Genomic DNA, 10,317 nt, shown 5'->3' with positions numbered 1-10,317 from the left:
CGCATACGTCAGAAATAAAAGCAATCATAACTCATGATATTTACTTGATATTGAGAAAAACCTAGAGTATGGCATGACAATAACGGCTCCCGGTGAAGACACTTTAGTCTCCCACACCCTACTCCGTAAACATCTATGCACAAGGTTCAAAGTGTATGGGCTAGCGGCGCTGTAAACGAATTTCATTTCGATGTTAGGAAAAAGTGGGCCTGTATCATGTACAAGTTCCGAGAAGCGGCGAGTGCGCCGGGGCAATGTGACGGCGGACTCGGCGGCATGGAGCAACTGGCGACTTTCGGCACTTCTCGTTTCACGTGTCGTGAGAAATTGTGGATGCTGTGATTGGCTGAAATTTTTTTTCGAGAACTGCGTTGCTTGAAGCTGTAGTGTTCGTGCGATGGCCACGCAAGTGATAAAGGCGCAGGTGAAGGCGAAGAGCTTGCCTCTAGGTAATAGACAATGGCAAAGCAAAATGTAAACCCTTTAGTTGCTTTACCAGGACGCTTGTCCGAGGCCGTAGAGCCGGATATGGCACGTTTTGAGCAGTCGCTCAGCTTCAGCTCAGTTATCGATGGCCATGCTGTTGGCCTCGTGCGAGCGCACACCGTTATCCGTAGTCAAGCCTACAGCAGCTTCGGCGATCTTCTGCGAATGAGGTTCTTCGCGGAGAAGGCGAACCCTTGACACCATTAAGTCAGCTCCAGTTGCGCAAATGAAGCGGCGAAAATGACCAACCTTCTCTTGTGATTCTTGCCCTTCCTATGCGCCACCAGGTTGTAGTCGCTTTCAAACCATTTCGCGCACTCGACGCAGTAGTGTTTCCCTAAGCCGGGGAGGTCTTCGGCATCTTTCGTGGCTTTGTACTGTTCGAGGTGCTTCGAGCTCTGCACATCCGCGCGGACCTGGTCATAGTCTCTGAAGAAAAAAAAAGTTAGTGTTAGACTTGAGGTAGGAGTACAAAAAAAGACAGAAGAATATGCTTCATACCTGGTCCTGCGCTTTGTCTTTGTTCTTCTGACAGCTCCCATCTTGAATAATATCGACCTAATCAGATCCAAACAAAACGATGTTCCAGAGTATGGAGACCTGATCACCGATAAACGGATGAAGCTAAAGCCGCGGCGGCGTGAAAGCGGGTCGAGAATCTGAACTTCAAGAGCGTTGTGTGCGCGGAAGCGCAAGCGTAAAAACTCAGCGACCGCGATTGGTCCAACTCAACGTAGTCTTGGCGCGTGGCCAGTGGGCGTCTTGGGCGACGGGCCGCGGAGGCACCTCTTTCGGTAGGCCTCGGCTCTGTTTCGGCTTAGTTATGTGGCAGTTTACCTTGGGCGTTTCTCCGTACGGCCATAGCTGGCGGTAATTTTATGACGATTCCACTCTTTCCGGCACCTTGCTCCGAGTCTTCGCCGGCCAGTTGCGGGAGAAACAAAGTAATCGTGTCTCAGGAGTTGGAGCTCCCGAACGAGCTATTTGCCATCAAAACATCACAAAAATGAGCTCACTGATGTCAATGCGTCCTTTCAGCTGCAGGCATTGAGCTTTATCTCATGCCATATCACCTGGACATGATTCGGGAGCTGATCTATGATGTAAGGGTTCATTGAGCGAAGGGTGTAATCAGATCGCTGCCATTGGCCGTCAGCATTACGGGTCTCACATGCCAGGATTACCATCTATGTATTTACAGGACACGACGGTATCGCTCGTCGCCATGGGGAATGCGCCGCACAGTATGAAAGGCCCTTTAAGAAGATATCTCATAAAGATGGAGAGTATTTAACTGCATATATACTATTAAAAGCATGTTAACAGTGTTAGTTGGGTCAAATTGTACAACATTCCTCTCTATGGCTGCGGAGGAGCTCCTTTCATCTTCCATGTCTCCGGATGCATGCTTTGTCTGAGGCGGTCCCGAAAGCGTACGGACGGCTGTAATTGTAATCAGCGGTTACGGTTCCTCCACTCCGGTTCAGAGGAGCAACCAGAGGGTCGCAGTCAAACAAGAATTCTCGCACTCCAAAAACCCCAAGCTTCCTTTTTAATCAACATCCTTCCCTTGGGATTTGAACTCTCTTTCTTTCCTTTCACTCTCCACTCCATCTTTTGCTACTTCCCCAGGTTGAAGCTTGCTTGGACCTGCTCTCCATCTGGCCTAGCCGTCTTGCATAGAGAGCTTCCATCATGATCACCACACGGCTTGCGCGCATGGGTGCGCTGGTGAGTCTCCCCCAGTTTCGTCATCTCGCATCGCCGCCGGAGTCCGCTGTCGTGCGTGCTTTGCGCGCACTGGACTCCGGCTTCTGTATGATCTGAACGTATAGACGCTAATATGGTTTTTTGACATAGGCCCCCAAGTCCCGCCTTGTAAGCCTTAACCTTGGCTCGCCCGGCTTGGAATATTGGGAACTTGAGAATGAGGAAAACTGACAATTTACGTAGACGCTCGGGACCCGGGGCATGGCCACCGCTCTTGACCAGAAGGTCGAGATGTGCATTCACGAGAAGGTTAGTACTCTATCATTCCTGCCACCGTGGTGATGTTCAATTGCCTCGGATGAGCTGGCACGCACGGACAAAGTCCGCTAACGGTCGCATCATAGGGCAACTACATCAACTACAAGTATGCAGCGCCTTTTGGTACACTAACTCGCGGAGTGTCATGATATGGCCTCCGTGGACAACTAGCATTGACTAACATGTTTTTTCAACTTATAGGAAGATGTCCGAGAACTTGGACATCGTTCGCCGTCGCCTGACGCGTCCTCTCACATACGCCGAGAAGATTCTCTACTCTCACTTGGACGACCCTCATGGTCAAGACATCGAGCGCGGCAAGTCTTACTTGAAGCTCCGTCCCGACCGTGTTGCTTGCCAGGATGCCACCGCTCAGATGGCTATCCTTCAGTTCATGTCCGCTGGCATGCCTTCCGTCGCTACCCCCACCACCGTCCACTGCGACCACTTGATTGAGGCCCAGATTGGTGGTGAGAAGGATCTTGCTCGTGCCAACGAGATCAACAAGGAGGTTTACGACTTCCTCGCCTCTTCTACTGCCAAGTACAACATTGGTTTCTGGAAGCCCGGTTCCGGTATTATTCACCAGATCGTCCTCGAGAACTACGCTTTCCCCGGTGGTCTGATGATCGGTACCGACTCTCACACTCCTAACGCTGGTGGTCTCGCCATTGCTGCCATTGGTGTCGGTGGTGCTGACGCCGTCGATGTCATGGCTGGTCTTCCCTGGGAACTGAAGGCCCCCAAGGTCATTGGTGTCAAGCTCACTGGTGAGATGTCCGGCTGGACCTCTCCCAAGGGTAAGTTTTGATCAATCTTTAATCTCTGCGGCAGGACGATATTAATTGTTTCTCCAGATATCATCCTCAAGGTTGCTGGTCTCCTCACTGTCAAGGGTGGTACTGGTGCCATCATTGAGTACCACGGACCCGGTGTCAACTCCCTCTCCGCCACTGGTATGGCTACCATCTGTAACATGGGTGCTGAAATTGGTGCCACCACCTCTCTCTTCCCCTTCAACGACCGCATGTACGACTACCTGAAGGCCACTAAGCGTCAGGCCATCGGTGACTTCGCTCGCTCCTACGCCAAGGACCTCCGTGAGGACGAGGGCTCTGAGTACGACCAGCTGATCGAGATCAACCTGTCCGAGCTCGAGCCTCACATCAACGGTCCTTTCACTCCTGACTTGGCTACCCCCATCTCCCAGTTCAAGGACGCCGTCAAAGCCAACGGTTGGCCCGAGGAGCTCAAGGTCGGTTTGATCGGTTCTTGCACCAACTCCTCTTACGAGGACATGTCCCGTGCTGCTTCCATCGCCCAGGACGCCATTGACCACGGCCTGAAGTCCAAGTCCATCTTCACCGTCACTCCTGGTTCCGAGCAGATCCGTGCCACCATCGAGCGTGATGGCCAGCTCAAGACCCTCGAGGAATTCGGTGGTGTCATCCTTGCCAACGCTTGCGGCCCTTGCATTGGCCAGTGGGACCGTCAGGACGTCAAGAAGGGTACCCCCAACTCCATCGTCTCCTCTTACAACCGTAACTTCACCGGCCGTAACGACGCCAACCCTGCCACCCACGCCTTCGTCACCTCTCCCGACCTCGTCGTCGCCCTCAGCATTGCTGGTACCCTCAACTTCAACCCTCTCACCGACACCCTCAAGGACAAGGACGGCAAGGAGTTCAAGCTTAAGGCTCCCACCGGTGATGGTCTGCCCAACCAGGGCTACGACCCCGGCCGTGACACCTACCAGGCCCCCCCTGCTGACCGCAGCAGCGTCGAGGTTGCCGTCTCCCCCACCAGTGACCGTCTCCAGCTCCTTGCTGGATTCGAGAAGTGGAACGGCAAGGATGCCGAGGGCATCCCCATCCTCATCAAGTGCCAGGGCAAGACCACCACTGACCACATCTCCATGGCTGGCCCATGGCTCAAGTACCGTGGTCACCTTGACAACATCTCCAACAACATGCTGATTGGTGCTGTCAACGCTGACAACGGCGAGGCCAACAAGATCAAGAACGCCTTCACTGGCGAGTACGACGCTGTCCCCGCCACTGCCCGTGACTACAAGGCTCGTGGCATCAAGTGGGTTGTCATTGGTGACTGGAACTACGGTGAGGGCTCTTCTCGTGAGCACGCTGCTCTTGAGCCCCGTCACCTTGGTGGTCTCGCTATCATCACCCGTTCCTTCGCTCGTATCCACGAGACCAACCTCAAGAAGCAGGGTATGCTTCCTCTCACTTTCTCCGATCCCGCCGACTACGACCGCATTCCCCACGATGCCAAGGTCGACCTCCTCTGCACTGAGCTCGCTGTTGACAAGCCCATGACCCTCCGTGTCCACCCTAAGGATGGTGCCTCCTTCGATGTCAAGCTCAGCCACACCTTCAACGAGTCCCAGATCGAATGGTTCCGTGACGGCTCTGCCCTTAACACGATGGCTCGCAAGTCCGGCAACTAAACGGCCTTCTGTAAATTATGTGTCTTTTGCGTTTGATCAGCCAGCAGCGAGGAGAGAAAGGCAGCTGTCGAGCTGCTAATGGTCTTTTGATGATTGATATCACGGAGTGAGGTTCTGAAAATTTTTAACGAATCGCTTTCTGTTCATGGGTTGTTTTGGCACCCACTGGGTGGACTACATGGATATATCACTTGTTTTTGTTACACCATCCGTTGTATGTTAGGGACTGGATGCATACCATATACTATTTCCTTACGTTCAAATTGTCTTCATTGTAGTCTTTTATCCACGTAGTTCTACATACAGCCTTTCCAGAACTGACCCGCCAATGCCGTACTCTGTGGTCATGACAAGCCCAAGCGTATTTCACATTTATAGGCCCCGGCTTTTATACTATTGTGTCTTTTTGTAATACACTTGTTCATTGTTATACGATTCGTTTGTCGCCATTATCAATTTGCGAGCTCTCAGTGGGCGATGACATAAGATCGCGTGCTCCAGTCTGCCGACTGGCCGAGGCCGGCTCCTATCCGCGTGCCCCGCCTCGGTGTTGACCATATCTCAGTGCCGGGGAATTTCATGGGGTAACTAGACTTCAACCCGTTCCTGATACAAACACTGTGAATCTTCCAAAATCTCTGAAATCAAGCTCGCCTATCTTCTTCATTCTCGTCGCTCCATTCGGAACACGTCTGTAAGTACAGCGTTGCGCATCTTCTAGGTATAGCTTGAGCTGACCAAAGTCTCACAGGTTACTACTTCATATCTACGAGATCTTGACTTAGTGATGGCCCAGTTAGTCCCACTGCCTGAGGTGGAGAGATTGAGCGCCTCGGTGGTGCGCATTCTTGGAGGGAATCCCGGAAAGGTGTGCCCCTATTTTTTCCTGCTTTGTGTTACTCGTGATATGCCTGTATGTTGGGCGGTAGCTGTTCTAGGATGCTAACGTCGAGTCGAACTCGGAAACAGTTTACTCTCCAAGGTTTGTCTATCTAGACTCCGGCTCCATTATGTGTTGGGACAAAGATTGACGATTTCATGCAGGAACGAATACCTACCTAGTAGGCCAAGGCCCGCGTCGCATCCTCATCGACACCGGCGAGGGGAAGTCATCGTGGGCAATTAACTTAAAACAAGTTTTGTGCGATGAGAAGGCGACGGTCCACCAGGCGCTTGTAACGCACTGGCACCATGACCATGTTGGGGGGATTTCTGATTTGCTACGGCTATGCCCAGATGTGATAGTTTATAAACACCAACCGGCCGAGGGACAGTCCAATATTGAAGACGGACAGGTTTTCAGTGTTGAGGGAGCGACGCTGAAGGCTGCTCACACGCCAGGCCATACTGTTGATCATGTGATGCTTGTGCTTGAGGAAGAGGATGCGGTCTTTACAGGTGACAGTGAGTAGCTTGATATTGGACCCACTCAGGTTTTGGGATGCTGATTCTTGGGATTTCAGATGTTCTAGGCCATGGAACGGCGGTATTTGAGGATCTAAAAGCCTACCTCGACAGCTTGAAGCGAATGCAAAACCGCGTCTCGGGTCAAGGGTACCCCGGTCACGGTGCCGTGGTCGAGAGCGCTACAGCAAAAATAGAAGAGTATATCAAGCACCGACAACAACGTGAAGACGAGATCATTCTAGTGCTCCGGTATGGGAAACTAGACGTTGGGAATGGGGAGCGCTCACCAGAGCGCAAATTATCGTGGACCCCTCTTGAGATTGTGAAGATCATTTACCACAACGTCCCAGAGAACCTGCATCTCCCAGCAGCAAACGGTGTGATACAAGTGTTGAACAAGCTGGAAGCTGAGGGGAAGGTGATACAAGATTTGGATTCGGGCCGATGGACCCTCAACACCGGGAAGTCAGCCTTATAATTTGGGCCGTAATGGTGACTCGCGGGGGATGTTCCTGCTTTCTTGGTATGATGTATGTAGAGCGTCCACAGCCTCAAATACGGTGACCTTGGCAGGTGCTGCAAATCCCGCTTGACGCCAAGATGCAATGCTCAGTACCTGGTAGGAAACGAGAACAGAATCTTCTAGGCCCACCGAACACCAAGTCGGATTATACAGATAAAGACCAATCGAAGATATGACAGAACTCTAGGGAAAGCAGAAGGCCCCATAGAAGCGACGGTTTGGCGGCGCTGAGTGGCTGGTTGGGTTGCCGGCCGTCAAGGCTCTCTGACTTCATCGTTGGTGGACCAAACTTGTCCCGCCCCGGCCTGGATTCTATCGTCATCACTTCAACCATTCCTTGAATCCTTGGATGCGCTGGGTCTGCACTACAAAACGACGATACGGCCATTATCACGCCTGTACCCCTCTCTGCTGCCTTCGATGAGCTCGTTAGTGAAGAGCCTATAACCTCTGTTTTACCTCACGTTCTCTCGTTCCCAAGTCTGCCCCTCCTCAGGCTCCGATCACCTTTGACAACTCCCCGCGCTCAGTGACAACCACAAAAGGTAAGCAGGAATTGCGTTGGTTTATGAAAAAAGCGGACCCTCTTCAAATGCGGTCAATTGATCGCAAGGTTTTTGTAGACTAATTTTGTATTCTTCCTTGTATTGCTTTGTTCTGTCCTTCACCGATACTATACCATGAATCTCGCGAAGTTATTTGTTGAGATACAATACTAACCTTCGTTGTGGTATAGAACTGTTGCAAACTTACTTTCTCTCCATCGACTTTCGTTCTTAGTTATCCTTCTCCACCGCCTCAACGAGCCACCGCGCGTTTCCTCCACGATGTCCGCTGCTGAGAGCTCCAACCAGCAAGAGTCGAGACTCCTCCTCGTATCTAATCGGCTACCTATTACCATCAAGCGTTCTGAAGATGGAAAATATGACTTCTCTATGTCCTCCGGCGGTCTGGTCAGCGGTCTGAGCGGCTTATCGAAGACTACAACCTTTCAATGGTACGGCTGGCCCGGCTTGGAGGTACCGGAGGAGGAAATTCCCATCGTGAAGGACCGATTAAAAGACGAATATAACGCTGTGCCTGTATTTATTGATGATGAACTCGCGGATAGACATTACAACGGCTTCTCCAGTCAGTCCAGCACGAATCCCAATAGTGAGGTCTTATGCTGACAGTACTTGCTCCATCGAACAGATTCCATCCTCTGGCCTCTTTTCCATTACCACCCCGGTGAGATAACATTTGACGAGTCTGCTTGGGAGGCGTACAAGGATGCGAACCGCCTATTTGCCCAGGCTGTTTCAAAGGAAGTCCAGGATGGAGATTTGATCTGGGTTCACGATTACCACCTGATGCTCCTTCCCGAGATGCTTCGTGAAGAAATTGGGGATTCCAAGAAAAACATCAAGATCGGATTCTTCCTTCACACCCCATTTCCTAGCAGTGAGATCTACCGTATCCTGCCCGTACGAAACGAGCTCTTGCTCGGACTTCTCCACTGCGACCTTATCGGTTTCCATACCTACGACTACACAAGACACTTTTTGAGCGCTTGCTCACGGTTATTGTATGTCTTCAAATCTTGATAGATGCGCCAGGGAAACTAACATCTCTAGGGGACTACCAACTACACCGAATGGCATCGAGTTCCAGGGCAAAATAGTGGCGTGCGGTGCTTTCCCGATTGGTATCGACCCAGACAAATTTAAAGAGGGCTTGAAGAAAGAAAAGGTTCAAAAGCGCATCGCCACGCTCGAGCAAAAGTTCCAGGGCGTCAAGCTTATGGTTGGTGTTGATCGACTGGACTATATCAAGGGTGTGCCTCAGAAGCTACACGCTCTTGAAGTCTTCTTGAGCGACCACCCAGAATGGGTTGGAAAGGTGGTGTTGGTCCAGGTGGCAGTGCCTAGTCGGCAAGACGTGGAAGAATATCAGAACCTGCGAGCTGTTGTGAACGAGCTTGTCGGCAGGATCAACGGAAAGTTCGGTCAGTTTTTTCTATATTCTCATTGTGATTTTATGGCTAATCAAGCTTTAGGCACCGTCGAATTTATGCCAATCCATTTCCTCCACAAGTCAGTCAACTTTGATGAACTTATTGCCCTATATGCTGTATCAGATGCTTGCATTGTGTCTTCTACAAGAGACGGTATGAACTTGGTTTCATATGAGTACATCGCAACTCAAGAGAAGCGTCACGGGTCAATGGTTCTGTCTGAGTTTGCTGGTGCTGCTCAAAGTCTTAACGGTAGTATAATCGTCAACCCTTGGAACACCGAGGAACTTGCAGCGGCTTATCACGAAGCCGTTACGATGAGCGACGAGCAAAGAGCCCTGAACTTCTCGAAGCTGGACAAGTATGTCAGCAAGTACACAAGGTCTGTCCTCCATCTTCGTATTCATCGAGCGAATTCGGCTAATACCTCCTAGTGCCTTCTGGGGCCAATCCTTTGTCACTGAGTTGAAGAGAATCTCAGCGCAAGCGGCGGAGAAACTTCCCATCAAGGACGCTTCCCTTCCGAACGGCGCCGAGACCCAGTAGACATTGGTTGACCACGGTATACTAGCTAAAGTCAACTATGAAAACTGTTTTGGCTAAAAGGCCGAGCATATGTGGCCACACCGCGCCAACAACGACGGCAAGACTTAGAAGACGCCAAAAGAGACGCTTCGAGGCTTCCGGCGGCTTCTCGCATACAAAGAGCACAAGGAACCTTTCGGGATAATCTTCTTCCTTCAAATCCTCCTGCGTATGAGTTTGGAGTCTCGCGCATGACTAGACTCCTGGCATGTTGTGGGTCAGGGCTAGAGGCGTTGGCTTATGTATCTAATGACTGTTGATGCATTCGCGTTTCCTTTCTATCTATAGAAAATATTGCATTCCATACATCAACTCTTATTTTGAGCGAGCCTCAGCACCTTGTAACTTGTTGTTCTTCATGAGCGTAGTTGGCTAAAAGTTCCTACTGTGGTTCGACATCTGCTTTGCCGGTGCTTATTGGGGGTGTTGCCTCGTATTTGTCTAAGATAGCGCCTGGAAGACAGCTCCCATGTATTCTCGACAAGTTCGCGTTCTGGGAACGGCAGAGCGGTCTCGTAGTCAATCATCACTTCTAGGTACTGGAGAAGAGAGTAGATGTGAGTTGGCACCTTGACTTCATCGACGGCGGGGACATGGTGGCTCACAGCGCGCTGGCCTATAATCGCGATCTCTGTGTACGGGAAATTGATCACATGGGCTAGTGCGTCTATGACTGCGCGTGCAGTGTGATTCATCTGGTTCGGAGAGTAGGTTGTCATATTGGGTGTACAGCGGGTGGTAGAGATAGCGTAGTAAGGATGATGGTTACTACTACCCTTGGGGCACTGATAACGGTAAAGATAGAAAAGAGATTGTAGATTCTACATT

At 51.0% G+C, this 10,317-nt stretch overlaps 4 protein-coding genes across 4 annotated transcripts; 3 read left to right on the top strand and 1 right to left on the bottom strand.

Moving 5' to 3' along the window:
* Positions 1-33: 33 nt before the first annotated feature.
* On the bottom strand, positions 34-1,580 carry BDV14DRAFT_173604 (putative C2H2 finger domain protein). Its single transcript, XM_073768763.1, has 3 exons — positions 988-1,580; positions 736-915; positions 34-679 (listed from the first exon to the last, which is right to left on the bottom strand). The coding sequence occupies exons 1-3, from the start codon at positions 1,026-1,028 to the stop codon at positions 562-564; spliced, it is 339 nt and encodes a 112-aa protein (XP_073627997.1). The 5' UTR covers positions 1,029-1,580; the 3' UTR covers positions 34-561.
* Positions 1,581-1,993: 413 nt separating this feature from the next.
* acoA (aconitate hydratase ACO1) lies at positions 1,994-5,267 on the top strand. The gene is made up of 6 exons (XM_073768762.1): positions 1,994-2,217; positions 2,347-2,364; positions 2,440-2,505; positions 2,601-2,620; positions 2,716-3,314; positions 3,372-5,267. The coding sequence occupies exons 1-6, from the start codon at positions 2,182-2,184 to the stop codon at positions 4,976-4,978; spliced, it is 2,346 nt and encodes a 781-aa protein (XP_073627996.1). The 5' UTR covers positions 1,994-2,181; the 3' UTR covers positions 4,979-5,267.
* Positions 5,268-5,531: 264 nt separating this feature from the next.
* On the top strand, positions 5,532-7,189 carry BDV14DRAFT_173598 (putative metallo-beta-lactamase domain protein). The gene is made up of 5 exons (XM_073768761.1): positions 5,532-5,672; positions 5,730-5,846; positions 5,948-5,960; positions 6,023-6,382; positions 6,442-7,189. Exons 2-5 carry the CDS (start codon positions 5,766-5,768, stop codon positions 6,861-6,863), a joined length of 876 nt encoding a protein of 291 aa, XP_073627995.1. The 5' UTR covers positions 5,532-5,672; positions 5,730-5,765; the 3' UTR covers positions 6,864-7,189.
* Positions 7,190-9,802, top strand: BDV14DRAFT_173596 (glycosyltransferase family 20 protein). The gene is made up of 6 exons (XM_073768760.1): positions 7,190-7,453; positions 7,645-8,039; positions 8,103-8,475; positions 8,525-8,895; positions 8,947-9,286; positions 9,339-9,802. Exons 2-6 carry the CDS (start codon positions 7,736-7,738, stop codon positions 9,448-9,450), a joined length of 1,500 nt encoding a protein of 499 aa, XP_073627994.1. The 5' UTR covers positions 7,190-7,453; positions 7,645-7,735; the 3' UTR covers positions 9,451-9,802.
* The last annotated feature ends 515 nt before the right edge of the window (positions 9,803-10,317 follow it).

The sequence above is a fragment of the Aspergillus stella-maris genome (assembly GCF_047715825.1).
Source record: "Aspergillus stella-maris strain CBS 113639 unplaced genomic scaffold BDV14scaffold_28, whole genome shotgun sequence".
In the NCBI taxonomy this organism is placed as follows: domain Eukaryota; kingdom Fungi; phylum Ascomycota; class Eurotiomycetes; order Eurotiales; family Aspergillaceae; genus Aspergillus; species Aspergillus stella-maris.
Note: the sequence above shows the minus strand (reverse complement) of the source record. Positions and strands in the feature narration are given on the sequence as shown.

Bases quoted from the DNA above. Each gene is read 5' to 3' on its own strand.
- BDV14DRAFT_173604 (XM_073768763.1), bottom strand. From the start codon at position 1,028: ATGGGAGCTGTCAGAAGAACAAAGACAAAGCGCAGGACCAG. The intron at 916-987 runs GTATGAAGCATA...TTTTTTCTTCAG, and splicing joins AAGACAAAGCGCAGGACCAG to AGACTATGACCAGGTCCGCG. The intron at 680-735 runs GTTGGTCATTTT...AATGGTGTCAAG, and splicing joins GGCAAGAATCACAAGAGAAG to GGTTCGCCTTCTCCGCGAAG.
- acoA (XM_073768762.1), top strand. From the start codon at position 2,182: ATGATCACCACACGGCTTGCGCGCATGGGTGCGCTG. The intron at 2,506-2,600 runs GTTAGTACTCTA...GTCGCATCATAG, and splicing joins AGATGTGCATTCACGAGAAG to GGCAACTACATCAACTACAA. The intron at 2,621-2,715 runs GTATGCAGCGCC...TTCAACTTATAG, and splicing joins GGCAACTACATCAACTACAA to GAAGATGTCCGAGAACTTGG.
- BDV14DRAFT_173598 (XM_073768761.1), top strand. From the start codon at position 5,766: ATGGCCCAGTTAGTCCCACTGCCTGAGGTGGAGAGATTGAGCGCCTCG. The intron at 6,383-6,441 runs GTGAGTAGCTTG...TTGGGATTTCAG, and splicing joins TGCGGTCTTTACAGGTGACA to ATGTTCTAGGCCATGGAACG.
- BDV14DRAFT_173596 (XM_073768760.1), top strand. From the start codon at position 7,736: ATGTCCGCTGCTGAGAGCTCCAACCAGCAAGAGTCGAGACTCCTCCTC. The intron at 8,476-8,524 runs GTATGTCTTCAA...TAACATCTCTAG, and splicing joins AGCGCTTGCTCACGGTTATT to GGGACTACCAACTACACCGA. The intron at 9,287-9,338 runs GTCTGTCCTCCA...AATACCTCCTAG, and splicing joins TATGTCAGCAAGTACACAAG to TGCCTTCTGGGGCCAATCCT.